Consider the following 27,164-nt stretch of genomic DNA (forward strand, 5'->3'; position numbering starts at 1 on the left):
ATATTGTGATAACTCTGAGACAAAGAACTTGTTGGCTGACAACTAACATGTCTCTCTTTTTTCTGGTGATGCCACAATACATTTCTGTTGGCAAAGGATCTTAATTTACATTGCAGACTACTAGTAAAATTACTTTGAAGTCATCTATCAAAAGCAAATGGTTCACGTGTGTTCTTATCTACTACTAAAAAGAAAGGTAATACATTTAAATAAGCAAATACAAAATACAAAAAAGGCTGACAAATCCAATGTGCAGTGTCAGATGAAATCTAAAAAATCCAGAAATTTAAAATTTAATATTCTTTAGATTAAGACTTTTAAAATGAAGCAAATCCAAGGCAGCAGCAAGCTTCAAAGTGTGCTGAGTCTGCTAATAAAAAGGGTATAAGAACAAAGACAGTGCCGGTGTCCTCTCTCACCATCTTGCATGACCTTGGTACACTTAGAAATGATCGTATCTTCCAAGCATTCTTAGTACCGTCCAAATGCTTTGCAATCATTATGTTGTACTGATTCTACTCAACTCCTGCCGTATGGCTAGAAAACCAAACCAAAAAGTTAATGCATAATGTTATACCCAGTGTGACGGAAAATGCTAAGTATAGAGGTTGCAGAAAGTACACGCTAGTAAAAGGATGAGTGGAGGGTAAAAAGATGAGTAAGGGTAAGCAGTCAGCTGTTTGCTTGCAAACTGCAGTACTAGTTTAAGAAGTTGCATCTGTGGTTTATGTGAATGTCTTATTTTGCACTGGAATGAACTAGGGAGGCTCTGAGGGCCAAGCTGCTGGGACGGTAGCGTACGGGTGAGGGTCCCCTCCACTGTAAACTGCCCTGAGTTTTTGTGAGCATATGGGTCTAGGACAAGGGGACAGGGAATGGATTTTAGCTGTTTTACAGTCTCCTCTTTTTCCCCTGCTGCGTGAATCTAAGATGGGGAGTGCAGAGTGTGGACATGCATCTTCATATGCCCTAATGCGGGCTCCAAATAAGTATTTTGCTGTGCATTTCAGTAATGGCCCCGAAAAATACATTTAGGCATATATTGCAGAGCAATTTATAAAAAAGTACTGATACATTTAGTACAGCTGTTGTACTTTTCAATGAATTATAAAAATACATGGCTATTGGGAAAGCTGTAATCGAGTGAAGGTCTGAAATAGCTCTTTAAGCATAGGAAGCCTACAGAAGATGCTTGGGAAGGATGTTCAGGTTGGTACCTTTGTCCCCTCCACATCCCGGACCTGTGTGGACGGCTAGTTACAAGCAAATTCACGCTCCCCGATTGTGATAAATTGACATGCCACGGGCTACGGGCAGGCCCTTTCTCACCCACCCACCTGTGAGAAACACCAGCCAGTGAATTTCTCACAGGTTGGGAGTGAAAAGTGCTCGTCAACAGCATAAAAATAAAGGATGTAAACACAATGTCACGATCAGAGCTCAGATAAGGTAAGATGCTTGTTCTTCAAATGTGTATGTAACTCAGAGCTGCTCAGAGAAGTCTGAAAACACCAGGGAACTCTCTGTAGTTCCTATCATCTTATCTATGGGAAATTAGTCATAAAGATGAGAAAAATAATAATTTTTCTCTTTCTTACCATCAATTATCTCCTCTTTCACTTTGTGTAACTCTCTTACAACTTCCTCCAATATTTCCTGATGAGACAAAACACAAGTCAGCTGCTCAGAATTTCCTTCTAACCGGTGGAAGAAAATGCAAGTTTAACACGGTTGTGCTGCGTCCCCCGCCTCCGCTGACCGTCAGAGCCTAGCACTGCTAACAGCTACGTCTGCACTCCCAGGCCAAGGATGCAGAAGATGCTGGCATATTTATTGGCACGTTTCTGTACAGACATTTTGATCAAATAGCAGTGAGATTGTGCTCTCTTGCTGCTCACCAGCTAGCCCTTCTCTAAGCACCTAGTTATAGTGGAAATCAGAGGACTGAACAGCTGTTTTGCTTGTACAGCGCATGCATGGGGGAAAATGGGTAGCTTGTCAAATCTCGTAAGTGCAGGAGACCTTTTCACTCACCTGTTTCATTCGATCAAAATCTAAGGCATCCATAGCCACATCATTGCTGCTGCTCACTGGCTTCATCCTTGAGAAAATGGAAGGACAAAAAAAGCCAGTCAGTTCCTTGCAATGCACGCCAAGCTACTCCCACCTGATGGTGTGGATGAAATCCACCCCAGAGCAGGAGCACCGTGTTCCAGCGCTGGACCAGAGGCTCCCTCTTGTGCTGCTCGGGAGAGTTCGGCAGCCAGAGAGCAGCACGGCTCCCGTTTTCACTGCCTGACCCTCAAAGATGCTGCCTTCTCCTATTGCAGACATACTGGAGGGAGTGCAAAGACTGCACTGAAACGTAAATTTGTGGGGTTTTTTTTGTTTGTTTTTGTTTGTTTTTGGTTTTTTTTTTGTGTTGGGAGTCTCCATGATTTCAGACTAGAAGATGCTGGGATGTCTTCAGGGGATAAAGCCTGTTTAACAATGTATTTTATTACTGCATTTGCAATCTGTAAGCTGAATGTCTGGTTTTCTTTCTTTCACAGTCTCTTTTCTGTACAGCAACCCTGTCTTTGCCACCTAGGCTTTAATTGGGTGCTAAAGTAATAGCAGAATACAGGTTGGAAAAAGATTACGGGAAAACTAATAACCTAGTAATCCTTTCCTTGGAAGGCCTGACTCAGGTGGAGCTTGTTTGATAGCACAGGTACTTTTTCTTGACCCAGAAATCAAACCAATCTGCCCTTAAAGACTAGCACACTTGAGTGTTATTGGTCTTCCAGGACAGTATTAGTCAGTGGGCTGAACTCCAATGACGGCTGATAAAATAAATTAAGGAGGCAGAAGCTACTTGACTTTCTCTTTTAATCAGTAATTCTAAAACATTTCAAAAATTAACCATGCTATATAATTTATAGAAAAGGCTTCAAATAACTTTGCTGTCAGCTTTGGGCCCAAACTGGGGGCTGGCAGAGGTTCTGCTGCTCCTGAGGGTCTACTTGGTCTTGCAACTTTTTCTTGGGAAAAATATTAACATGTCTCCTACCATCTCACAGCTAAGCTGGGAGGTAAGACAGATATAAATACCATCAGATGGAACAGGAATGGAAACACATCACTGCTGAGCTTTTCAAACCTGCCCCACTTCCCCCACAAAAGGAATTCGAGCAAGTAAGACTGAGCAGTACTCTAGGTGTTAAACTAGGAAGGGATTTTTTTCCACTGAACGCCCTCCTCCTCCCAAGATGGAATGGCATCGTAGAAGATAGATGGCAAAAACCGGATGGCTGCTTTAAATAGCCCACATTTCATTCCCATTTGCAAGGAGGAATGGTCTTTCTACATCTCATATAGATGTCTACTCTCATATGTATATGAGAGTTGGAAACTCTCATATACTTCCTAGAATCAGTGTGTCCCATTGGTTTTAGGAGAGCTGGAGAGACTGTATTTTGCTCTAGGAACACGGGGCACCCCTCTGAATGTTTGGGTAGGCATGTTCCAGCATCTTTAACACAGCAGCAAGTACGTGCAGATAGTTGCCACTGGCAACTTTCTGCAGACTATCTATCTGCACTGTTGTACAAGTGACAGTTTAAAATAAAGGACATCTCTTTGCAGTAAACACTAAACACATGTAAGTCTGTGTTCTACCTCCTTATTCAGCTTCTCCATCCATCTCAGTGTTCAGTTCTGCAGTACCACTGGGTAGTCCCGGAGCAGCACTGGAAGGAAGTCTCTCTTTACCCGTCCAATATCAAACTTAAGTCTCCATGGGTAAGAACATGGGTGATACTGCAGCTGGGCTGTTCTGACCGACAGGACTTCTGGAGTCCTACTTTAGGCTTCTCAGCTTTTGACACCTGCCACCTTTTGTACCCCATATTTCTGAATGCCCTGTCTGTGCCTGAGCCTTCTTACAGCTTGATGTTGTTAACTTACTGCACCAAGCTTTGCCCTCCTTTCTCATGCACCTACGGCAGTTGCATGGATGGAGCAATAACTTCCCTTCTCCCAGTTGCAGGCTCTTCAGATCATTTCTGCCTTTGCTTTTGAATTTCTGCAGAGGTTGGACAATGAAAACTTATCCTATTGGCAAGGTCATCCTGAACCTGCTGTAAAAAGCTGCTCCAAAACCTGCCTTCCACGTGGCACTGTGCGCTGCCAAGCCCGTGCCTCTGATTCACGAGCACGGATGCTTTAAGCTCTTGGTTAAGTGCGATTAATGCCTGTGATGCCTGCGGCCACCTGAGCAGGGGGCTGTTTCCGTGGAACAAGCCTTGACAGGACACACTCCACCTTCACACTTAGTGCAGCGACAGACATAGCACATTGTCACAGAATGAGTAAACGACGTGACAGAAGACGAACATTAGTGCTGAATGATGGGATTAGCCAAAGGACAAGCCATGACAGTAAGAAGCCGGGCTGTTAGCCAGTACCTAGAAGACACGTGGGATTGTGTGGGGCTCTTAGCTTCACAGCTCTTCACCACTGATGGATTTCTACAGCAATGGAATGAAACAAGACATGAGTTGTGCACGTGCCACGGGGACAGCATGACCAGCCCGACTGCTAGCCAGCCACAGGGACACCCCACACAGCTCACCTAGAAAGTAATGAAGATACAGGCTTTTCAACAGAATTGCTCCTTTCCCATGGCTTCTTCCCAGAGTCTGGAAAACAAAAATGAAAAGTTACAGTTTATTATTTTTTCTCTAATGATAAAAAAATCTTGAAGTTGATTGTCTTGTACTGCTGCTTTCATTCAGTGAAGATGAATGACTTAGAAAGATCCATCAAAGCAGGAGTGCTGAATGAGTGTGGTTGCCTACATTAGAGAGAAAGCATTGGCAAAAATCTGTTTAGGGATCCCTTTAATTAGGGACCAGATAGTTAAACAATACTAAAAAGACATAGAACTGGAACAGTAGGAGGAAAAGCACAAATCACTTCTATTAAGAAATACAGGCTAATTGCTTCGAGGCTTATTTCATTCAATACAATACTTATTTATAAATATTTCAAGTTAAAATGTGGGTGTATCTAAAAAAAGGCAATGAGACCCCCACACTGCAAATCTCCACAGAGAAGTTATTTAATGTTGTCTACATTTCTAACTCAATAAAAGCTGCACTACATAAACCATGTTACTGAAAACACTTATCATCCCAATCTCCTCCTATGCAAATAGTCTAAAATAAAGTGAACTGTTTCAGAGACTTGAGTAACACACAACTTTATACATAGAGGTTTGCTCTTTTGTGAAGTCCTAAAAAGCTCTTTAAAAGAATTACGGGCACTCCCAGGAAATCTCTAGATCTCGCTCCTCATTTACATGCACCATTCTCCTGGCTTCTTCCCCTTCCCTTGCAAAACACGCAAATCATGGCTTTGTTCCAAAAGGAAGCTGGAATGGTTAAATAGTCATTCCCTTGGGAGAGATTTGTTTTAGCATATATGAATGCCAAGGCTGATGCAAGGATGAATCTGACAGGCTTGCAGCTTGCCTACTCAGGTACACTTATTGCAACTCATCATAGGAAAAACATATTTTGGAGGCTCCTTAATTTCACCTAGTAACTCTCAGGGTCAGGCTTACTGCAACAAGCTCCTAGGTTAAGGAAGGATAACAGTCTGAGACCCAAACCCCAACTGTATAAACCAGGACAGCTACACTACCAAAAGTAAAATAATGTAGCTTTTTTCTCTTAGAATATTCAGGTGCACAATGTTGAAGACACAGATCCTCAGCTGCATGTCTGGACCTCTTTAACTAAATTGGCTGTAATGTCATTTTCTTGACCGTGAAGCATATAAAATCACCATTTCTTGCTGAGTACAGTCTTTAAAACAATAGGTATTTGCGAATTTTTCTGCTAGTTACTGCTGCTGCACTCAGAAATAGGACAATGAACCCAGAATCTAGAGGTGGCGGAGAAGACTAGATTAAGAAGGCAACTACAACACTAATAGTTTGATTTAATACCTGACGAATTTTGCTGCTGCTGGGCAGGACCTCGTGTACTGGGTGAAGGAGAGGTGCTAGCATCATCCTAGGAAGAGAAAAATAGGACATTACTGAATTCTGGAGATGAAGCGCAGAGTCCTCTTCTACTCTGGAGACCAGCTGCAGCACAGGTGATACAAAAGCAAGCTTCCTCCAAGCATGTCCAACAGGCACTGCTGCCAAGGTACAGGCTGAAGTCCATTTAAACTTTAACCTTTCTCTCCCTTTAGCATGGGAAAATACATACTTTTTAATTTCTTGCCAACATGGACACTTTTTAATGGTTCCACTGACTCACTCTCATCCCTGTATGCCAAACCAGGCTGAATTACCACCGGAAAGTGCTGTCTGCTGTTGTCTAAATACAAACCATCCATTTCCCAAATTTAGAAACTCTCCGTGATAGGAAAGCTGAGCCACCTGAAGGAACCGTAGGTCAGAACCCAGCCTTTTAGACCAGGACAGCCACGGGTATCAGTGAGGGTAGTGCAGGTACTAACAGAATGTAACTCAATCAATGAATACTCCTCCTAAGTAAAAGATTAAACACTACATCACAGCTTTGGACTCTTTTTTACCTGGGATTTATGTGTTATAGATCATAAAACATTAACCCATATATTTGATATGTCAGTATTATTTAGCAGCCCTCAAAAAATGCTCAGGCAAAGCATTAATTGTGCATTATAAAATGGAATTGCACCCAGAAGATACCCCCACCACAAAGTGTACTCAAGATACACATTAAACAGATGTTCTCTAAAACACCTTTCTAGTTTGGTGGTATCGAAAGTTTGATTGGGGATATATATCAACACAGAGCTTCAAGGAGAGAGAAGGGGCAGGAAGACAGCAGAGGCTGAATAGTTAGAAGCTAAATGGTGCCTTTCATCTCTGAGTGTATGGTTCAAAACCAGCTTTGGGGCAAGATTAAAAGCAATGGTTGCATAGTGGGTTCAATAGGCAAATTCCATGCTTGAAGCATCCCTTGAGGAACATGCAAAAGACAGCTGCTTTTCTCCTTAAACAATGCAAGGTGCTTTTTCCTGCTCTTGCTACAAACCTTTCAGACTGGGGTGAGAGCTACATTTTCTGAATGGATTTTCTACTGGGCATCTGTTACTTTGTCTTTGGAGGGAGTATCTCTGTATAGATGATACGAGGCACACGCAATGTTTTATGAACTTGCAGCTACGGCAGAGAGCCTTCGTGAGGGCACTGGCTAGCAACAGGAATGCTGTATGAGCAGCAGCCCAGAAAAGCACCACATGGGAAGGGACACAGTGTAAATCCTGGCCTCTCTTGAAACTGGAAAGATCTCCCATGCTTTACCAGTTCAGCAGGTAAAAAAGTGGTTTAATCTGCATGCTGAACTCAAAATTGCTGCATCAAGTTCAGTGTAAAGACTGAGTCAAATCAAAACTCTTGTTTAATCACTTTTGTGGACAACATAGAGACAGAACAGTTAAAACAGAAATGAATCAAAGTTCCCCAAAGTTGTCCAAATTCTACCTCATTTTAGTGTAAGTATCATGAATGCATATCTTTCTTAACTTTTGAATGGTCTAATGGTTAATACACCATTTCCCCTTCACACCCCCAGAGATGTGTTTTATGTGCAGTCTGGGGTCCGAAGTGAGCTGATTCTTGCTTTGCATTGAGGTTGGCAATCCAAAATTACACCACGTGGTTGATGATCCACTTCGGATTAGCTGAAGCCGCAAATTTAACATGAACTTGAGATCGAGTTGACTTGCCAGAAGGTTCAGTGCATCTTCTTAAGGGGCAAGAATCTATCATACCCTACAACACTCAGATCAGACCATGAGAAAGTGCCTATTAACCTGGTTTGGACAATAACTCACCTGTGAATAAGGTGACAATTCTTGTTTATAGGGTGCTCTTCCCAGGAAAGGCAGAAGCAAAGTTACATTTAGCTTTTGATTGAATGTGCAAATCTATTCCTGGATCAGCACTACTTGTCATTGCCTGCCACACACAGTGAATGAACACAGGACTTTGGCTTACAAGGCAGCACATCAACATATTTGCAAGAGCAGAACAGTGAGGAGTCTTTCACTTACGTTTTGGCTTTCCTCTTCCTTTCTGTCAGCTGGCTTGTCTGACTGCGACGCCGCTTTCCTCCTTTGCAAAGGAACATGAGATAGGACACACAGTCAACCCGCTAGGAACACATCATGTGGAAAGGCTGATTCAGGCTCTGGTGGGAGTTATTATTTACTTGGTTCACCCTACAGAACGTGACAGAGGCTGGATGTGTTCGGTTGTGTAGGATTGGGGTGGAGGTGAGGAATCCAGACCTCGGTGATACGACTCAGGGAGAGGGGCAATATTACGTGTTTAACAGAGGAACGCAGGGTGCACATAAGAAAATGTGTCGAAGCGGAGGAAGGAAGCGCAGCTGGGTATGAAACTGGGTGAGAAAGGGATGGCTTCTCTCTAGGGCTCAGGAAGGGGTGTCCTACACAGGAGAAGCAACCCAACACCCCCCGTGGTTTCTGAGGACCAACCCAACCCCCCAGGTGGCTCAGGTGGGTATTGCAGCGATGACACTCTTAGCCAGCTCCAATGTCATTTTGCCACCTGTCCTATATCCCCCCCATCCCTGTTCCCACCCAAAGAAAGAGCTGTGGCAGTGCTCCCATGTGATGGGAGGACAGTCAAAAAAGCCCTTCAACCCCGGCCCATCCTCACCAGAAAAGATCAGGCACCATTTCTGCTCAGCCAAGACCCCCGCTCCCTCCAGGGTGGGAAAGCTCTGGCTGGAGACCCGGAGTCAGGAAACGAGCACACCAGCCTGGGTTTTCAAGTGCCTTTTGTGACCGATGGGAGATTACTGCTGTCTCAAACACAATTCAAAGGCAGCAGAGCTCCTGAGCCATGTAGTCCCAGGACTGGCAGTGTTGGCGGTGCCTACAGAAATTGAGTGAGGACCTGAGGCCCTCACTCTGTCCTGCTTCCTGAGGAGAGGCAAAGCTCTCTGAGAAACAGGTGGCAAAGAGCTGTAATCCATCCACTGGAGAAACTGGACATGAGAGTAAACACATATGTTGGTCGTTTGTATTTGAAGAACACATGGTAAAACTTCTTGGGTCTTAGCCACACTGGCTGAAGAAAACAAAATTCTCGATTTTCAAGCCATATTTAGGGTCTAAACAGTACTCAAGTGTGCCAGATACTGATTCTCTAGACACCAATTCTAGATTCCAATTTCTAGAAATTGGAAATTCTCCAATTTCCCATTTTAGACAATTAGGGGAACTGCAGCTCTAGTCTCCACATGGATTTTGGTGGAGACTTATCCTTATCCACCTGTGAACACTATCCTTAGCAGATGTATTTTAAAACACCAATATTACAGGTTTTTCATTTAGTCTTGCTTCTGAAGCAGACAAAATTAATCTCACAGGAAAAAAAAAAAATTGCCAGTGGCACTTAGAAAGGCTTCTGAGTTTCAAAACACTGCCACAAGTTTGTCAAAGGATTTTTTTGTCATTTCACTGGCAAAAGAAAAGCCTCACTGGATACATAAATTGGACAATTTGACGTAGTGACAAAAAACCAGAGGAGTAAAACACATGAACTGTGTTTCTAGGACACAGTGCTCTCTGGGAATTATTTCCAGATATTCAACTGCATTAATAATTTTATTAGCTCAGTAATAATTCGTATAGTCTTTCGTTAAGATTTACTTGATTCTTCTGAGCAAAAAAGTTCATAATGATTACAAACCTGAGCAAGGGAAATATTTAACAGGGTGAGAGACCAGTGTTAGATTTATGTCCTGCAACAAACTTAACTGGCATAGAAATGATAGTAGTTTGTGAGATAGTCCATTATTCTGCTTGCACCTTAATCCTAAAGCAAAGGGCTGCTCTCAAGGGGGCCACTAAATCTAGAGAGCTATATTTTATACCACCTGAGCTCTCAGAAGCATTTTCTTCTGTTACTTACACAGCATTAGACACATTCCCTGATCCTGAGCATGTGGTTTTCTGCTCAGAAAATGGCCCCCGAGATCTCATGCTCATCCGTCAGTGATTTCTGTATTGAACATGTTCAGTTTAAAAACCATCTTTTTTACATCCTGGCTGCCAGCTCAGTAAGGGCAACCTGAAACACAGTGCCAGGTTGTTTCCTTTCCCTCTGTCATCACACATAAAAAGGGTTCTGCAGCCAAAAAAAGTTCTCTCAGCATCAGTTTAACAGCATGTGCCCAGATCGCACCCTTGACTGACACGTACGTTATTTCCAATGACTTGCATGGCTTTGTGAAGCAAAATTTAGGAGACAATTCTGTTGCTGTCAACTCCCTGGGAAAGGATTTGCAGCTCAGTTATTTTCAGAGTAGAGGCAGCACGGTGCTCACTGCAGTACAGGTGCTTTTGTTAAGATAGCAAGGGGATTCGACCCTGAATAACTGAAGACAGCAGATCCCACAGCCAAAAGCCATACTGGAGTACATTTTGGACTAGAACCACAGAAATTTGTAGGATTTCTATATCCAAGCACATGAGATGTCCATTTAGCTTGCTTACTTGAACAGAGCTAGTTACCCCAGCATCCAGTCACTGAACCTTACTTTGCTTACAGACATCTTCCAGTTCAATAAGGTCAGTCTTGATATGTAGCAACACAAAATAGATCAGAATGTGAACCAGTAAATAATTATTTAAAGCTATTAGAATATTTTAATTCTGAAAAGAGAGAAAATTATCTATTTGGTATTTTACACGGCTAAATTTTTGTAGTGTTGTGTGTTGATATAATGCTTTCCAAAGGATTACATCCATAGTCCATGTTCAGAATTCCTTCCAAAAAGACCAGAACATGGAGAAAAGTTGGAATCAGACCCTCTGAACTGGGAACTGTTTTCATCCTAGACAACATTACTTAAAAACTCCATCTCTGCACACTATACCATTGTACCTACTCTTCATTATTTTACTCATCCTTTTCTTTCACTATTCATAAGTTAAAAAATCTTTAAACCCAAAACATTTAACACTAGGAACTTGGGAGTTACAGCCTAACAGAACATTATGGATGGAATCAGGGGGAAAAGAGAAAGCAAAAATAACTGGAATAACTGAATGCCTTTTAAAAGCTAGTAGCTTGATGCATCACAACTTGCTTTAGTGGAGAATATCTTGGCTAGACTGTCTGAAACACACTGAGAATCGATAATAATTTACCTGCCAAGATGTTGTTCTTTTATTGCACTTCTGTTTATATTGTTGGGCCCAACATTCTGAATGTGCTGCATAAAGAAGGATTTGTCTAAGCTCCTTTCACAGTTTATTCTTTCCAAAAACAGTAACTTTGAAATAGATCTGGTAAAATGGCAAAACCCCCGAGGATATATTTATCACCATCTTTGAAGGTTACCACACTGCAGGATTTGCTACAGCAGCTAAACTCTGCCAGGTATCATTGCTGCAACACCTACACTTTCATATTAAAGGCCAGGCAATGCTGGCGACTAACACCTATGCAGGACGTGTCAAATTGCAAAGCAGCACCAAAGTGACCCATTGCTAATCAAAAATGACAGCATCTTGTTCCACAGTTTGCTGCAGAGCTCATGCTAGTGCTTACTTGAAGTCTAAGTACAAACCTTTTTGCCAGTAATTTATTCATTTCTTCCATTAGTCCTCCTCCGCCTCCTCCGCTACTTGTTCGATTGGCATCGCTCTTAGAGACCCCACTGGGGCTAGACCCTCCTGAACCATCTTCTGGCTTAAGACAGAAATCAACATTGGAATTAATGAAAAGAGTTTCATTTATGACCACACCCTTAATGATTAGTTTTCCTAATTATTAGGAGCAGCGATCACAATCACAGCCCAAAACCAGAGATGGGATATGTTCTGCTTTAGGAAGAAGACGCACATGGGCCTTAATAAACCCAGGACAGTCTGGGTGATGCAAATAATATATGGGCAAATGATGAAAAAACCCACAGAGCTGTTTGCTCATGATTATGTTTATGCATGATTATGCAACCCTTACCTAAGTGGACACCCAGTGACGTGAGCCCTCAAGAGTCTAAGCTGGTTTTTGTAAGCATGGTATAGTTTTAACCACTTACTTACAGTGAAACCAATAGCAGAGAGTACAGTGGTGGACTTTGCAGAAGTAATGAAATCCTGGCAACATGAGAACTTGGAGCCATTTGCTAATTAATATTTTCTGAAGAGCAGAAATTCCACCAAGCATTTCCTGCTCAGCTTTATTTGCCCTACAAACGTTTAAAAGTTCACCTAATGGTCAGCTGAAGCGTGTTTCACCATGCTTCACGCTGGATTTGCAGACCATTACACCAAGCTGCAGGTGTAATGGTCTCTCCATTCCCCAGTGGAGAAGAGCCCATTGGGGGGTCCCAGTGCCACGTCCTTACCCGTTGAACTCTCCTTAGTTTGGCACCAGCCAGAGCCGCTGCGAGCCCTGACACTGACCCATCTTCAGTGCCGGCCCCTTGGCCGGCGCCTGCCGGCAGCGGGGGCGGCGGGGGGGGCGCAGCTCCCATGGGTGGTGGAGGGACTGGGGGGGGTGGCGGAGGTGGGGGCCCCCCGGACGAAGCAGGGATCACAGCAGCGCCACTGGGATGGCCAGGTGGAAGCGCTGGGCCTGAAACGTAGAGAAGGAGAATTAGACGTGAAGCGCGGTCTCCTCAGCCCACGCGCCAGGTCACGTTCCCGTTGCCAAGGCCGTGACCTGACTGCGTGACGAGCGCAGCGCAAGGAAGCACCAAGCACGCAGAAGAATGGGAAACGGTGGTTGCATCGATGGTCAAGTCAGCTACTGCTGTGTCCTCCTGCCAGACCCTGTCACTGAAAAACTAGCCTTCTTCCTCCCCCCGGCTGGGCTAGTGTTTTATTCTGTGCCAAAATCAAAACACAGAGGACGCTTCCCAGTTTACAAGTGCCACCTTCTACTGCTCCTCTCGTAGCTTTCTACATGGAGATAATACGCCAACTCCGTGGACTTAGTGAACATCAGCTTTTCACCGCAGTCATGAGCTGCAGCGACACGTCCTCCTTTCCGCTGAACGCAGAGCGCGTGGTCTCAGCTGGTCTTGCAAAATAGCAGGGGGAGAGTCCAGCTCCAAGCACCCCCCGGCTGAGCAAAGCTCCCCAAAGCTCAGCCTGTTGGAGGGACCGATGGTGGGCAGCTCTGTGGCAGTGTTCTGCCTGTCTGTAATGGGTCAGTTGAACGAACCCGCCTCACCGAGAGTACCTCCCCACGATACACCCTCTCAGAGCAGGCTGCTCGTGATATATATCACCGGTTCGGTTGTTCAGTAAGTGTTACCTTGAAAGACAGCCGGGTTTTGACTGAGCAACATTTGGAAACTGTATTTAACATTAGCAGCCTGGTTTTCTTCTTATCTAGGTTTTCTTACAATACTGCTTTATTCCTGTGGTTACTTCTGCCATTATTTCACACTCCCGATTCCATTCTTAAAATGAACCATAGCTGCTATTAGAAATACTTTAAACGTTTCAAGTCCTCTTTGGTTCACGAACATAATAGCTAGTAATTCATTGTGGGTACAGTTAATTGTAATTGCAAAACTACACCCACCTAATTAGAGGCCAGCCTGAGGCAAAAATTGAACTGAGTCAAAATAATGGACTGATGTGAGTTTAAAATAACTTTATTGAACTAAGTGGATTTCAAGGACTTATATCAGCTGAAGGACTGAGCCTCCAGCGGTTGCTGTAATATTTCTAGGAGAAAGTGGAAGGAAACATTTCAGCTTTTTTCCTTTTCTAGGCGCATCATTTAAGCATTATGTGTGGTTATGAACAGGAATGGATCCAAGTCACAAAACGTATGATCTGCATTGCAAACAGGCATTACTCGTAACTGTTCTAACTCCGCAGGCTTTAGATGAGCACTAGAAATCAAGACCATACGCAAAGTGGCAGACCCAAGCTCTTGATTTGCCTGCAATGAAAAAGGTTTGCTGGAATAGTTACAGTGACAAGCCTTCAACCATAAATGCAGTTTAGACCAGGAAGAGAGTTTCTAGAATGAAATAAATTACACAAGCACGGGTAACTATACTATATAATTACCCAGATAACTATAACAAAATCTATGTTATATCTTTTGCTGGTAACAGAAATGCCACTTAAGAAAAAGAGTAACAATCACAACCTCTACCAATATGGCTACACAGACAAGAAGTCTATTGCAGACCTGGCCTCCAGCTTCAGAAGAGCCCTTCCACTATAGATGGACCAGCTGAATATAGTTTTTGTACGAAGCTCGCTGCCAAATGCAATTTGACTCTGCTGAATGATAAAAATCTCCTTCTGGGCTAATACAGTAAGAACATGCATTGCAACCCAGCTACAGGGCCTTGGTCCTGTAATTCTTGCTTTTTGCCTTGCTTTTAGCTTGGAAGGTCCCTGGACCAGTCCTGAGTGATTTCGATACTTTTTCACCTTGGTTTCAGAAAGCAGGTAGAGCAGGAGTAGCCTTGGGTCTCTCAAGCCCTTTTTCTACCGGTCATGGGCAGTGCCAACTGGGCTTTTGAAAGAGCTGAAAGCTCAGGCTTTCTACAGGTCACAACTCATTCAAAATCAGTACTTACTCAAGTGGGCAATGGCTGATGAAGTCATGTAAGGAGGGGTCCTCCTGGGCATAGTCACCTCAGACACAGCAGCGTAAGGGGGAGGCAATGGAAGACAGTGTGACATGGGCTGATACCACTGCTGTGGAGGACGAGATGATGGATGGGAGGATAGGGAGGGAGCCTGGCCAAAGGAGCTGGGGGAGCTGGCGATGGTGGGCAGCAGGGAGGAGAGTGCAGCTCCTAAGTGTGGAAAGGACCTGTCCACGCTTTTCACTTGGGTCCCAGAGGGGCCTAAAGCAATTTGTTCTTCAGGATGGCCATTCAGAGGTACGTTTGCCGAGGTCTCCTGGCCTGCTTTATCTGTGGGTCCCCTGACCCTGTCAAGCGGGACAGGAATCACGGGCAGGATGGTGGGACCACGCAGCTGCAGGACATCACCCCTCTGCAGAGGCGGTCCATTTGCGGTGGAGGAAGCAGAAGACCGAGGAGAGCATGAAAGAGAAGAGCGCCTGAGAGGCTGGCGAGAAGCGAAGGGCACGTGGGAGGGACGGGGAGGTGGTGGAGACAGCGAGGTTTGCCTGATGCCTGGCGTTACAGTCCTGTGGTTTGGGCAGGCTGGAGGGGAGGAACCTGGGGCCGTCGGCAGCTCGGAGGCCGAGTGCCTGTGCAGGAGCTGCGGGGGCTCTCTGGCTCCCTGCCGGGGTCTGGAAGAGGAGTGACTAGTGGGCCCGGGGCCAGCGGGTGCCGCAGAGACAGCGCGGGCGTGAGGTGGTGGCGGGGGCACAGCGCCAGTGGCGGGAGCACCGCAGTTACTGCAGGCGGGAGAAGGAGACTGGGGCTGAGAGTGGGGAGAGCACACGCTTATCGGAAGGGTGGAAACTAAAAGGACAGAAAAGACAAATGAAAAGAGTAAGATGGGTACACGGCAAGGAACGAAACCAAGGCAAAGCAGAATGGAGAAAAAGGAACCGTGAAGTAAACGCAAACAGAAACTCAAAACAAAGAGGAGATGGTGCAGGCACCGGCTTGGGGGTTTCCAACCCTCGGCAGAACCGGCGGGCTCCGCGGAGCAGGACCCTGGCAGCACAGGGGGGCTGTGTGCTCCAGTGCTCGTGGGGCTCCGGAGTCCCGTGTGAATCTGGGTCAGGATCGCGAGCATCACCCATGCGCAAGGGGCAGCTGCAAAGGGACACGCTGAACACAGCGGTGGCCACCTCGTAGCCAGGGAGGGGACAGCCAGAAGCCCCTGGCAGCCACGTCCCACTCCTTGTGGACGCCAAGGCAGGATTTTGGCTGTGTTCCCTATGCGGAACAGCACACAGTAACCTCTGCCGAAATGGGAGTCCAACAACTTCTGTCGCTGACTGTGGTATGTGTGTATGTCTGAGCTGGTTTCAAGTCAAAAACTAAGAAGTTGTAACAGCTGGGGAAAAACATTTCACTTATGTGGCCAAATTAACTGAAAAAACTTCCCCAAAACAAAAGCCCAAACACAAGATGGCCATCTTGGCTGGCTTGCTCTGCCTTCTTTCAGAGAGGCAAAGCCATACTTTGTGGTTATAAGCTATTCCTGTCACCTCTTCTCTCAGCTTAGTGCAACTTAATATGCTATAGCAGATTTTTGTAAGCTCATTAAATATACATTTTTTTTTCCATTAAGCTCACTGAAGAATCCTGACTTCATGGCCACAAAATCCCCATCGATGAGCATTTAGAGCTATATTTTCCTCTGCGTTGCGGTTTGCTTTGAGCTGCAGAGTGAGGGGGAGCGCCTGACCTGGCACATCCAGCACATCCACCCTTTCATGCTGACATCCCCTGGAAAAGCAGAGTCAATCTTTTCTACCTGCTCTCCTCATGGGTGTGGAAGAAGCATGGCCAGGCCCCCTTGGTATGCCTAAAACCCCCCTCAGCTGTACAAGTTTTGCCAAGCGCAAAACCTGCCTAGCTCCACCTGCACGCCCCGGACCTGAGCCTCTGCGAAACAGCACAGCCAGGCCCAAACGCATGTAAGTCCCTGGCTGAAAATGCTCTAAAAGCGAATCAGAACTATACCCATTTTTAGCAGTCTAGCTCTTGTATAGCACCACACAAAACCCGACTACAGCTAGAGGAGAGAAGCAGGGCGAGACTATCTGCTTGGTTTGATACGTGCCTGTGGTAGAGGTTCTTCTTTCCAAAGATTCCTGGCGCTGTTGCTGTTGCTCCATCACTTGTCTAAAATAGCAATGAAAAAACCCTCGGTCATTACGTATTCTTTATAATTTTGAGTAAAAGCTTTACACATGGAGAAGCACTCAAGCTGTATGTCTCGGGTGGTGTGAGCCAGTCCCTCACGGAAATGCTGTTCCCGTGGGAGGGAGGTGGGTTTGATTTCACTCGCCCTGGCCGCAGCGGTGCCATTGCACACGTTGGGCAAGCGCAGCCAGGACGTCACCCCACACCTGCCGGACACTGCGGCGGCTGGTTGATCCATTTAACTCCTCAACAGGCTCTGCAGGAGGAACAGTCAGTGCCCCGGGTCCAGGAGAACGCAGCAACCATGCGTGTGGTTAACCTGGAGCGGATGAGCATTGCCAGGGAAGAGTAAGGGGCGTCTCGCATAAAATAACACAGTCCTGAGTCTTTTACGGATCGGGAGCCCAAAGGACTTGTAGGACTTAAAATGAAAATATAAAGAAGCCTGATCTGTGCTCAGGTGGTGGCTGTACAACATCTGTTTTGCCCAGCTGCACAGCCAAGCCCTTTGCTGGCACTGGACAGCCTGCCATCTCACGTGCCGGCGCAGCCACGCCTGTGCCGGCCAGCGTGGCCACGGGGACCACGACCACCAGCTCTCCTCCACAAATGCAGATCGCGATGCTGCTTTTTTGGCACCTTGCCCCACCCAGGAGCTGCTACCTCCCGTGCTACCCAGGCCTGGCGTCCTGCCGGGAAACGCACTGCCAAGCCTTGTCCCAAGCTCTGCTTCCCAGAGCCGCGCCGTTCCCAGGCTCCGTCAGCAGAGGTCTGCTCTCGCACGCCCCAACGCTGCTGCGGAAGGAGCCGTCACCCTGGCCACGAACCCGCCCCGGCACGCCTCTTCTTGTTAAAAAGCCCGAGAGCTGAAAGTTAGGCTATTTGCCGGACTTTTCACCATGCAGGTGGATATGGGCTAAAGATTTCAACAATATTAAAACATGACTCTGCACTTACCTTACTGGAGTACTTGGTAATAGGGTTTGTTACAATTTTCTTCCGTGAATTCTACACCAAGTTTGCCTTGAATTTGTTACACGTATGTTTCAACTGCATAGAGATTTCTTTTTTCTGTGACAACTGTACTTCACGGTAAGGCAAGCTTAACTCCAGGCAACACTTCTATTTTGACTCCTTATGTAGTATTTTAGAGAGATCTCCCTGATGATACATTTTTACTTGTACTTTTCTGAGCCTGCAATTTTAAATACTTCTATCTTCTTATGTACAAATAAAGCTTTTTTAGAAAAAAGTCCAGAAAAATAAAGTTACATTATGTAAGGAAAAAAGAATGCCTTAATTTGTAAAACAAATTTCCCATATTTAAAGTCTCATTCAATAGATGGGACAGGAAAATCCACAATTATAATTATTTGCTGTGGAGGGATCAATCCTAAACTGGTTTTACGTTCAGGTCATCCAATCCATTCACACTGGCAATTTCTGGAAAACTGTTATAGGCAGCTGAGACAATTATTACATGTGCAAAAGGGAAAAAGTTTTGAGGAACAGCCTGAGTTGGCTGATTCAACTAGTTTGATTTAAGCTACGACCCTTTAAACCAAATAAATAGAAATCTTTACTTCAGTACATACCCCGGCTCTGACTTGATAGTTAGGGGCTGAGCACATATACAACAGCATCAATTGCACTGCTAAAATTTCAATTGTAAACACATGTACTAAGAATTTCCTAAGCATACCATCCTCTACCTTCAGTTGGCATTTATGAGCAAAATTTGATGATGAACAACAACTTGACATACATTTTCTCCGTTAAACCTAGGGGAAATTCTACGTTTATCTGGAGGACAGACTTGGAAAACTCCAGCCTGGCAGACCAGGAAAGAAATATGGGTAAGAAAGACGTCTCCAAGTCATTAGAGCTGCGGCAGAGCAGATACGGGTGCGAGGTGCTCCCCGAAATAGGGGTCAGTCACCACCATTTAAAGTCATTGGGGTTCATGCCAGTCCTGTCTGCCCTTGGGCAGATGTGGTTTATATGTGCCAAATGCACCTTCCCACCTGTGCTAAAAGGAAAAGTTCTTACACTATTAGGAAGTAAAATTTATTCCAGTGGAACTAAATAAAGCCTGAGATTGGCGCAAGGCTGCTTAAGGAGTATGCAAGGAGTAAAGTACAAGAGGGGACAAATTACACTCTAACTTAAAAACATAGTCTTTCAACATTTGTTGTAAAGGTCTCTAAAAAACCTTTTAAACAGCCAAATTTGCAGGGTAGTTACCATAGCTTCATTTCCTTGCCTGCTTAGAAGATGATTAAAAAAAGCTAGGCCTAAAATTAGGTCTGCTCTATGCTTAAAGAATGCATCAGCATAATTAAAGCTGAAAATCCTCTAGTGCAGATGCAGTAATATCTAAGTGCATCTACTGGCATAGATTATTCCAGTCCAGTGGAGCAAAAGAAGCTTTCCCAGAAACATGTGCCCTGTAGCAGTCAAATAATACCTACCCAAAAGGCTTTTACTGTCTCTAAACAAAAAACAATAAATAAAATATTGTTTTTCCCTAACGTAGTTACGCTGCTCACACTTTAAATGTATGGACCAGACACCTAGATCTGAGGTCTGAGTTACATATGCTCCGTGATTTCCGCTGGTTAAATGAAGAGCGGGATGAGGTCCTTCAGCGGGGGGGTGGGGACAGGCGGCACCCCCGCCTCGGGGCGGGCAGCAGCTCCCCTCGGACCCAGTCGGAACGGTGGCCCTGGAGCATCAATGCAAATGATATATCGCAACACTTCACCTCTGCTGCTGCAGGAGCGCGTGACATTAAACCACCCAGCGCACAGGGCCAGGGCAGTCCCTGGACCCTGCAAGGAGGGACCCTGCCTGCTTACAGGCTGCACCTACGAAGAAACGCAGAGCCCACCGAGCGCCTGTCACATCGGACCAACAGCCGACATCTTTGGTGCTGAACTGCCCCTGCAGGTCTGGCTCCACTAAAATCCTTACAAAGCTATTTATTATCTGAACCAAACACTGGGGCAAGCCCTCTGGAGGGCTACCTGCACCGGCTGATCCTCCTCTCCTTACAGGAGCAAAGGCAGACACCTCATTTAAGCAAAGCCAGGCACCAAACCTGGGGCAGCGACGGGTCCTGCTGGTGTCTGTTCTCCAGCGCACTCCTGATGGAGCGAGGCTCACCACCTTACACGTGTCATGGCAGAATATTCTTGGGTGGTTCTCGTACAGTAGCAGAAACGCACTTGCAGTGAGCAGGAATATGGGGAACAGAGGTGCTTTTTTTGTGTGCCCAAGGCTACACTTCAACAAGGAAGCACAAGCCTGGCTAAGCAGAGCTGCTGGCGGGGCCACCACCGATGCTGGGCAGACAGATCACAGCTCTGAAAGCACGGACTACAGGTCGGACTAGAAGACTTTGTCCAGAACGGTATGGGTATGTCCTATACTTAGCAAAGAAAGCTGAAGATGCTGCCGCTACAGGGATTTCTACTGCTGCTACAGGAACCTGGGCTGCATCAGCAGGTTATGAGATGGGCCTCATAATTTCATGATGGAGACAGGAATCTAATGCCAGACACTCCTGCCCACCTCACCTTTGATGTCAAGACCACTCCTAGCAGCTAGAGAAAAGGCCATGTGCAATAATGGCACTAAGTCTGACATGTGTAAAAGTGAAGGGTATGACTTCACACTTTCATTTATTATCCTGGAGTAGAGCAAAACGTTCGTAAAAGGAACGGCATACGATATAGGAAGTAGTCATACACAAAATGGGCCTAAGCTATTACTGAGAATGTATATGGTCCATCAGATGCTCCCTGGGCCATATGACCACCAGCTGCCAGCAGGTGATCCAGAACAGGGTAAGGTTAGGCTTGCTTAATGCGCTCGAGAAACACACACTCTACAAACTGCTTTTAAATGTGTTTTGTCTTGAATTCTGAACATCGCTTGCCTTTGAGCAAAGAGTTTACCTAGAGCTTCAGTTCACCCTTTAAAAGTCATTACAGAATCATTAGCGGTAACTACAGAAAACTCAGAATCAGCTTAAAACAGGTACAAGCAAAAAGACACATTCATCCGAGTTACAAACTACAACTCTACCATAACTGATTACACTCACCTTCTCTGAGCTTCCATCTCATCCGGAGATGGCCCATTCTGGACCTGGCGCTGGGCAGCTGGACCTACAGAAAAAATGAGAGAATGCTATTATGAAAGCAAACGTGGCTGTCTTTTTCAAAAAACAGTGCCACTCAGATTAACTGATTCTCCATCTCACTATGAGTAAAAAACCTCAATTATTATTATATTCTCTTTGCTTTATTTTTTTAAAATTTTTTTTTTCCTATCGGACAAATCATTGCCTCCTATAAATTTTTAGTCCCACTGGGAAATCCAATGGCTAAATGTGCAAGCGGATTTGTCCAGAAACTTGGCATTGTGGTAGCTGTAGACTACATACTAATCCCTTGGTGTTGGTGAAGATCCGTAGTGTTGCCAGAGATGCCCTGTGGAAGAACAGTCCATCACACTGGGATGCATTTCTATCTTCTACAGGGTTCAGATCTAGCTTCCCTGGATTATTCTGTGCTTGCACAGTAATTCAGTCACAGTGCTGAGTTTGTGAGCATACATGCTAGCTGGTGCTGCTCTGATGCTGAGGTGGCATCAAGAGGCTACCTGATGGAAGGTGCAAGGAGATGCAAAATTAAACAAGCCTTTCACAAAGGTGGCTTTTCTTTTTACAACACTGTTGGCCTGCTTCTGCAGGATCCACATCAAGCTGAGAGTTCACTGGTATTCACCAACCAAACCCAACTACACACGTCACCATTTAAGTCACAACTCCTCTCTTGACTCTGATCATTTAATAGCTGTTCTTGGACATTTAATCAAGCACACTGACGCTACATGCCATTTTCAGAAGGAAGCAATTATTCTGAAAATAAAAATAATTGGTGGTAACATAAGCTACAGTGTCTTGCATCTGGTGGAAGGAGGATGTTGCAATGATTTGACAAGATGGGTTTCAACTGGGACTAAACAGATAGGAGTTAATTAAAGGCAACAGCAATTTTCCTGATAAACAGCACTGAGAAATAGATCAGTTATATGCAGGAAATTATTATGTCTACCCTGTTTTTTTTTCATTTTCAAATGTAAAATTTCATCCTTTTAAAAGTTATCCAACAAGAGCAAATCAGAATTAAACAGTTACAAACCCAAATATGTCACTCTCAAATTGTTAAGGATATTTCTCTCCATTTTCTTTATATGTTTCTGCCAGGCAGAATGCCATCTGAAAACGAATTTAGAAAGTATGACTACGTGAAAGATGGCAGAAATGCATTGCAGTCAGAAAGTCCAGAGCGTTGACTGATCCTGATGAAATGATGCATGTTTTTGAAATGTGTTTAAGGACTAACATTTGCAGAAAGGGAACACAGCACTTTCTAAAAATTGTGTCCTTGTATTCCAGTTTTGGGTATCCCAAAAATGAAGCCAGTGACAACCACTGAGTCAAAAGTTCTGACATTTAAAAATATCTTAGGTCTGGGTATGAAGTGAAGACAGTTCACTTCTTTAGTGTCTCACGACTGACAACTTAATGTTGTTTGTCACAGGCCTTTGCAAACTATTTAGACAGAAACGCCGCATTTTGTAAAGATCACAGAAAACAATGAATGGTGGGGGAGAGGGTGGTTTTTTTGGAAGCAAGCCTCAGGAAAAACTTCGCAGGTATTTGGGAAGCACAGAGCAGGCGGCTCATGTGTAAGGAGGATGCCATGTTACTGCGTGAATGCTCGTACTGCGCATCTTCTCCACTGAAGTGAAAGAAGGCTTGAGCTATCCCTGAGTAGCAGTTACAGAGTGAACTTAAACTTCTTCTTTACAGTAGAAAGACAGGTGAGGTCCCATCCCTAACCTGCGGAATTGGACCAGACTTCCCACAATTAGCAGGGTCACCAGTTTGGACCCTGGCTCTGGTGTGTGCAGGTAGCACCCACGTTCTGCACACACACACGTACCTGTGAGATGATACTTCAGTAAGCAGACTTCTGGGTGAAAGACTTTCAAGGCTTAAGTCAGTTACACCTCCCTCACCGGGTAACAAACTCCACAATGACAAGTCTTAGCCATGCTCTTCGCTGCATATGATTTCATCACGAGAAAACTTCCCTTGTGTAAAGACTCAGTGCATCATACAGAAGCCAGCACTCCGCTTGGAAAGAGGACTAAAAGTAGGCTCCAACATGAACAAGGAAGACCAGAAGATGAGGCAGCAGAAACAACAATTATTCCCTGGCAATAAATCTTGTCAAAGTATATAGGAGACTCTAATGATGCCACCTTAATCTGGTACTTTGGCATTAATCTTTTCTTGGGGCCAAATGTCCAGAAAAATCATAAAATCATGGAATCATAGAATAGTGTGGGTTGGAAGGGACAATTAAAGGCCATCTAGTCTGTCCCCCCGCCGCTGTGAGCAGGGACATCTTCAACTAGAGCAGGTTGCTCAGAGACCCGTCCAACCTGACCTGGAATGTTTACAGAGATGGGGCGTCTTCTACCTCTCTGGGCAACCTGTGCCGTTGTTTCACCACCCTCATGGTGAAAAACTTCTTCCTCTTATCTAGCTGAAATCTGCCCTCTTTTAGTTTAAAACCATCACCCTTGTCCTATCGCTACAGCCCCTGCTAAAATGTCTGTCCCCATCTTTCTCATAAGTCCCCTGTAGTGTGGCCAGTGTGACTAATACTAGACATGCAGAAGGAATCAAAGACCAGACTATCAACACCACACAAAAAAACCCCCGTCCTTTTTCCTGTGGGCACTGTTATGAACTGGCTATGTAGGTTTAAAACCAAACAAATCCAACCAAATCAACAACCCTTTTAAAGCAACTTTACATAACACATCTGGAACTTGGGGTTGCTTTTTATCATCTGGAGCTTCCTGAAGCTGATCTTGCATAGCAGGCAGGTAAATGAAAGAGCATACGAATCTGCAAACAAGTCCATCTCAGTTTTCAGCACAAAGGAGTCTTAGTAAATTCAGTGAGTTTACTTACATTTTCCGGTGTGTATGTGTATGCTTGCACTTGAAACTAAATACACTGCTTTTGGTTGCAATACACGGTTACAAAATGAACACTGGCATTAAAAAAATTGTCTGTGGTACAACAAATACCCGATGTACTCCCAGGGAAGACCACAAGTCAATTCAGACAATGCTACTGGAAATTTTTTCCCTCACTTCACTGAAAAATTTAATTTCACTCCCTTATTCAGAGATTAGCTCCATGCATTACGAGTCTTTTTTTTTTTTGTATTAAGAGCCCCAGATGATTGTTTCAGTTGGCAGCATTTTGTTCTTATTATTATTTGGTCATAGTGTGAAATGTCCTTAAAATGAAACACATAAAGCTCCTAATTATGTTTTGAAATTGTCAATATCTTCATAGTTTCTATAGAAATACTCTCCTCCTTTGGCAGACAAAAACAAGAGAAAAAATATCAGAAGGAAAGAAGCTACTTCGGACCTGACTCAGTAAATAATAGACATTCAAAAACTCTTTGCGTAAGTGGTGACAAATTTGCAGATATTTTTATTTGCATATTAATTTAAAAAGCCAGACAACTTTTCCGATGCACAGGGTACACGACTGCATGGCCACCAAATGCCTTAATTCTCTCTCTGATACCTTGAGCCATGTAACAGTGTTTTCTGAGTAATGACTAATTCCTCTTTTACTTTTTCTCTTTCTTTAGCATTAATCTTCTCTTGGGGCCAAATGCCAAGAAAAATCATAGAATCATAGAACAGTTTGGGTTGGCAGAGACCTTTAAAGGCCATCTAGTCCCATCGACCTGCAATGAGCAGGGACATCTTCAACTAGAGCAGGTTGAAAGAAAAAAAGACTTTCCTCTTTTTCTTACTCTAAGGTTTAGATTTCTTACGTAAATGAACACACTACAGCAAAACATCATTCATTTATTTAAATCTTTTCCAGACTAATTTTTCTTCTATTTTACTAGTGACCAGTAGTGAGACATTAAAGAAGTGGACTTCATACCCAATCCTAAGACATTTTTAATGTCCTCTTCTGCACATTAGTTTTGTTTAGCACAATTTTCTTCTCAAAGTGCTTTAGAAGTGAAGTACCTGACAAAGCTGGGAGACAAAAAAAGGCAAGCATGAACAGAAGAGGAGGATGAAGCTGTAGTAGGTAGCTTGTCCTCTCTCCTGTGTAAAACAAACAGCAGTGGAGTAAAAGCTGGTAAGATAATGCAACCTACACCAGCTCCAGGGGTCAAGCACAGCCTGTGGGAACAGGGATACTTGTTTTGTCTTCCTGCAGAGGCTTGTATTGATTGGAAGTGGCTGGAAAAGAGTCTGAGGAAAATTGTCTTCCTGGGGTAACAGGGTGTTCAAGGTCACACCTTTTGCTGCCAGTGGGGTTACAGCTCGTCTTGCCACCAGTGGGGAAACACACTGGTTCTGTTTGGCACTGGTTGTTGTTTCACTTGAGTTATTCACGACCATAAGAAATATATCCTTCTGGCATCCTGCTTGTGATCTTATTCAAACCAGTCATTATTCTAATACGAAACCTTAATTGCAAACCCTAAAGAAAAAGGTTAGATTCACGCTGTTTTGGCAACCAAGATTTTGCCTGAGGGTGGCAAATGCACTTAAAAGTCCAATCCAAGGTTTCAGGTCTGTTCATTGCCAGAAACAGAAAGCCTGCTAGATTTCCCTTGCTTCCCAATCCATCCAGACCCAGGCACATCACCATCTGATGTGAAGCCTGCAAACAACTTCAGTCTCCATAATGGTGGAGCTCCTCGCTTCTCTCATCCTTGAGCTTACTTTTAGTGTGCTCAGCCAAAGCTCATAGAGACACTGAAGGCAGGGATTATTTTTACACTTGGCTCCATATGTGCTCTACAGTGCACATACAGCAGACACCTGTTTGACTAAGGGTTTTTTAAATTCAAGTGGATTTCTAGGTTTAACTACTCTCCGCATTTTTAGATATTTCTCAGACTTGAGCAGACACGAACAGTAAGTGCTCTTGGTGATGGCATCCTCATTCAAACATGCTTCTCAAGTTGCCTTGTGAGCTGCCTCTGACCCTGCCAGCCTTTGGGAACAGCCTCACAAGAGAAGAGCGCTTCTCGGCACAGGAACCAGGAGAGAGGGTTTTGCTCCTGACCCATTCACAGCTTCACAGCTGCGATCTGCATTTTTAGCAACTAATTAACGCAGGATATACGCCATGAATGTCTGTGTTTCCTCGCTTCGTTGTATTGTAATAATTAACTGCGTTTTTATATAAGCATCTTGTGATTCAGCTCAAGGCAGATTTTGGGAGCACATGGACGTTTTCTGTGTTTGCTTCTTCTCCTGCTCAGCCGTCCCAGCACTGCTCTGCCCTTGCGCGGCTGTCCCTGGGGACGGCGATGGGGAACTCCTGGCACAGGGCACTGCTTCACGGTGGGTGTGATGGTTTCCATATGCTGGTGGCTGCTCCTACACCACTGCTACTGCTCGGACATGTCCACATCCAGACCCATGGCCAGCCATAAAACAGGACCAAAGTTTTCACTGAGGGAAAACCCATGCTCCTGCTTCCACTCTGGCACAGCTGCAGTGAGAAGGCACAAGGAAGCAAGACCACTCTCATCATTTCTCTCCCGCTGAGGCAGCCCCAAGTGGCATTTCTTTTTCCTCTTTTACTTATGCTACAGCTGCAAGCACCACTGACTGCATGCACTCAAGAAAGTGGCAAAATTAGGACCATTTCCCTGAGCAACCAGGATTTTGTGCTTCTTCAATATAGAAGCAGCACAGAAGGTCCAATCTAACCTTACAGATCTTTCATTCATTATACACACTGGAAGCAGCCCCCAGGTGGGGTTTCTGCAACCCCTATAGCCTCCAATGGTGCTTATGGACCAGTGTAATGAATATGGTGGGCTAAGGAAAGGGTCCGAAGTAAGAAATGAGTAACAGATATATCTGGGCTTTAAATTCATGAGATGATTGAAAATTTTTGTTCTGCATATGAACATGATTTTGTGTGAAAAAAACCACAGCAGACTATGGGAGGAAAAGAGGTTGAGAGACAGACAGACAGCCCTCCCTCATTGCTTGATGGTTGCAGCATGTATTTGGATTGCGGGAGATTCAGGTTCAGGCACCGGGTCTGACTTGTCATTTAGACCCTGGGAATGTGACATAAACACTTGCTTATCCTGACCAGAACAGAATAAATCATTCCAGATTACAAGTTCTTGCAAAGCTTTT

General features: G+C 44.6%; 1 protein-coding gene across 2 annotated transcripts in view; it reads right to left on the bottom strand.

Moving 5' to 3' along the window:
- Positions 1-499: 499 nt before the first annotated feature.
- The window catches only part of EVL (Enah/Vasp-like), a gene marked incomplete at its 3' end in the record, with an annotated part of 78,332 nt that continues 51,667 nt past the window's right edge, over positions 500-27,164 (bottom strand). The window contains exons 3-13 of one of the 2 annotated variants that reach the window (XM_082000702.1): positions 20,971-21,034; positions 16,780-16,841; positions 12,438-12,667; positions 11,655-11,776; positions 8,101-8,161; positions 5,996-6,062; positions 4,616-4,682; positions 4,449-4,511; positions 2,035-2,101; positions 1,599-1,656; positions 500-537 (exon numbers count right to left, since the gene is read on the bottom strand). In XM_082000702.1, the coding sequence (XP_081856828.1) occupies positions 500-537; positions 1,599-1,656; positions 2,035-2,101; positions 4,449-4,511; positions 4,616-4,682; positions 5,996-6,062; positions 8,101-8,161; positions 11,655-11,776; positions 12,438-12,667; positions 16,780-16,841; positions 20,971-21,034 (899 nt within the window). The remainder of the gene's footprint in view (positions 538-1,598; positions 1,657-2,034; positions 2,102-4,448; positions 4,512-4,615; positions 4,683-5,995; positions 6,063-8,100; positions 8,162-11,654; positions 11,777-12,437; positions 12,668-16,779; positions 16,842-20,970; positions 21,035-27,164) is intronic. The other variant, XM_082000703.1, reaches the window with a different exon arrangement.

Source organism: Phaethon aethereus, assembly GCF_964289735.1.
Source record: "Phaethon aethereus genome assembly, chromosome: 5".
Taxonomy (NCBI): domain Eukaryota; kingdom Metazoa; phylum Chordata; class Aves; order Phaethontiformes; family Phaethontidae; genus Phaethon; species Phaethon aethereus.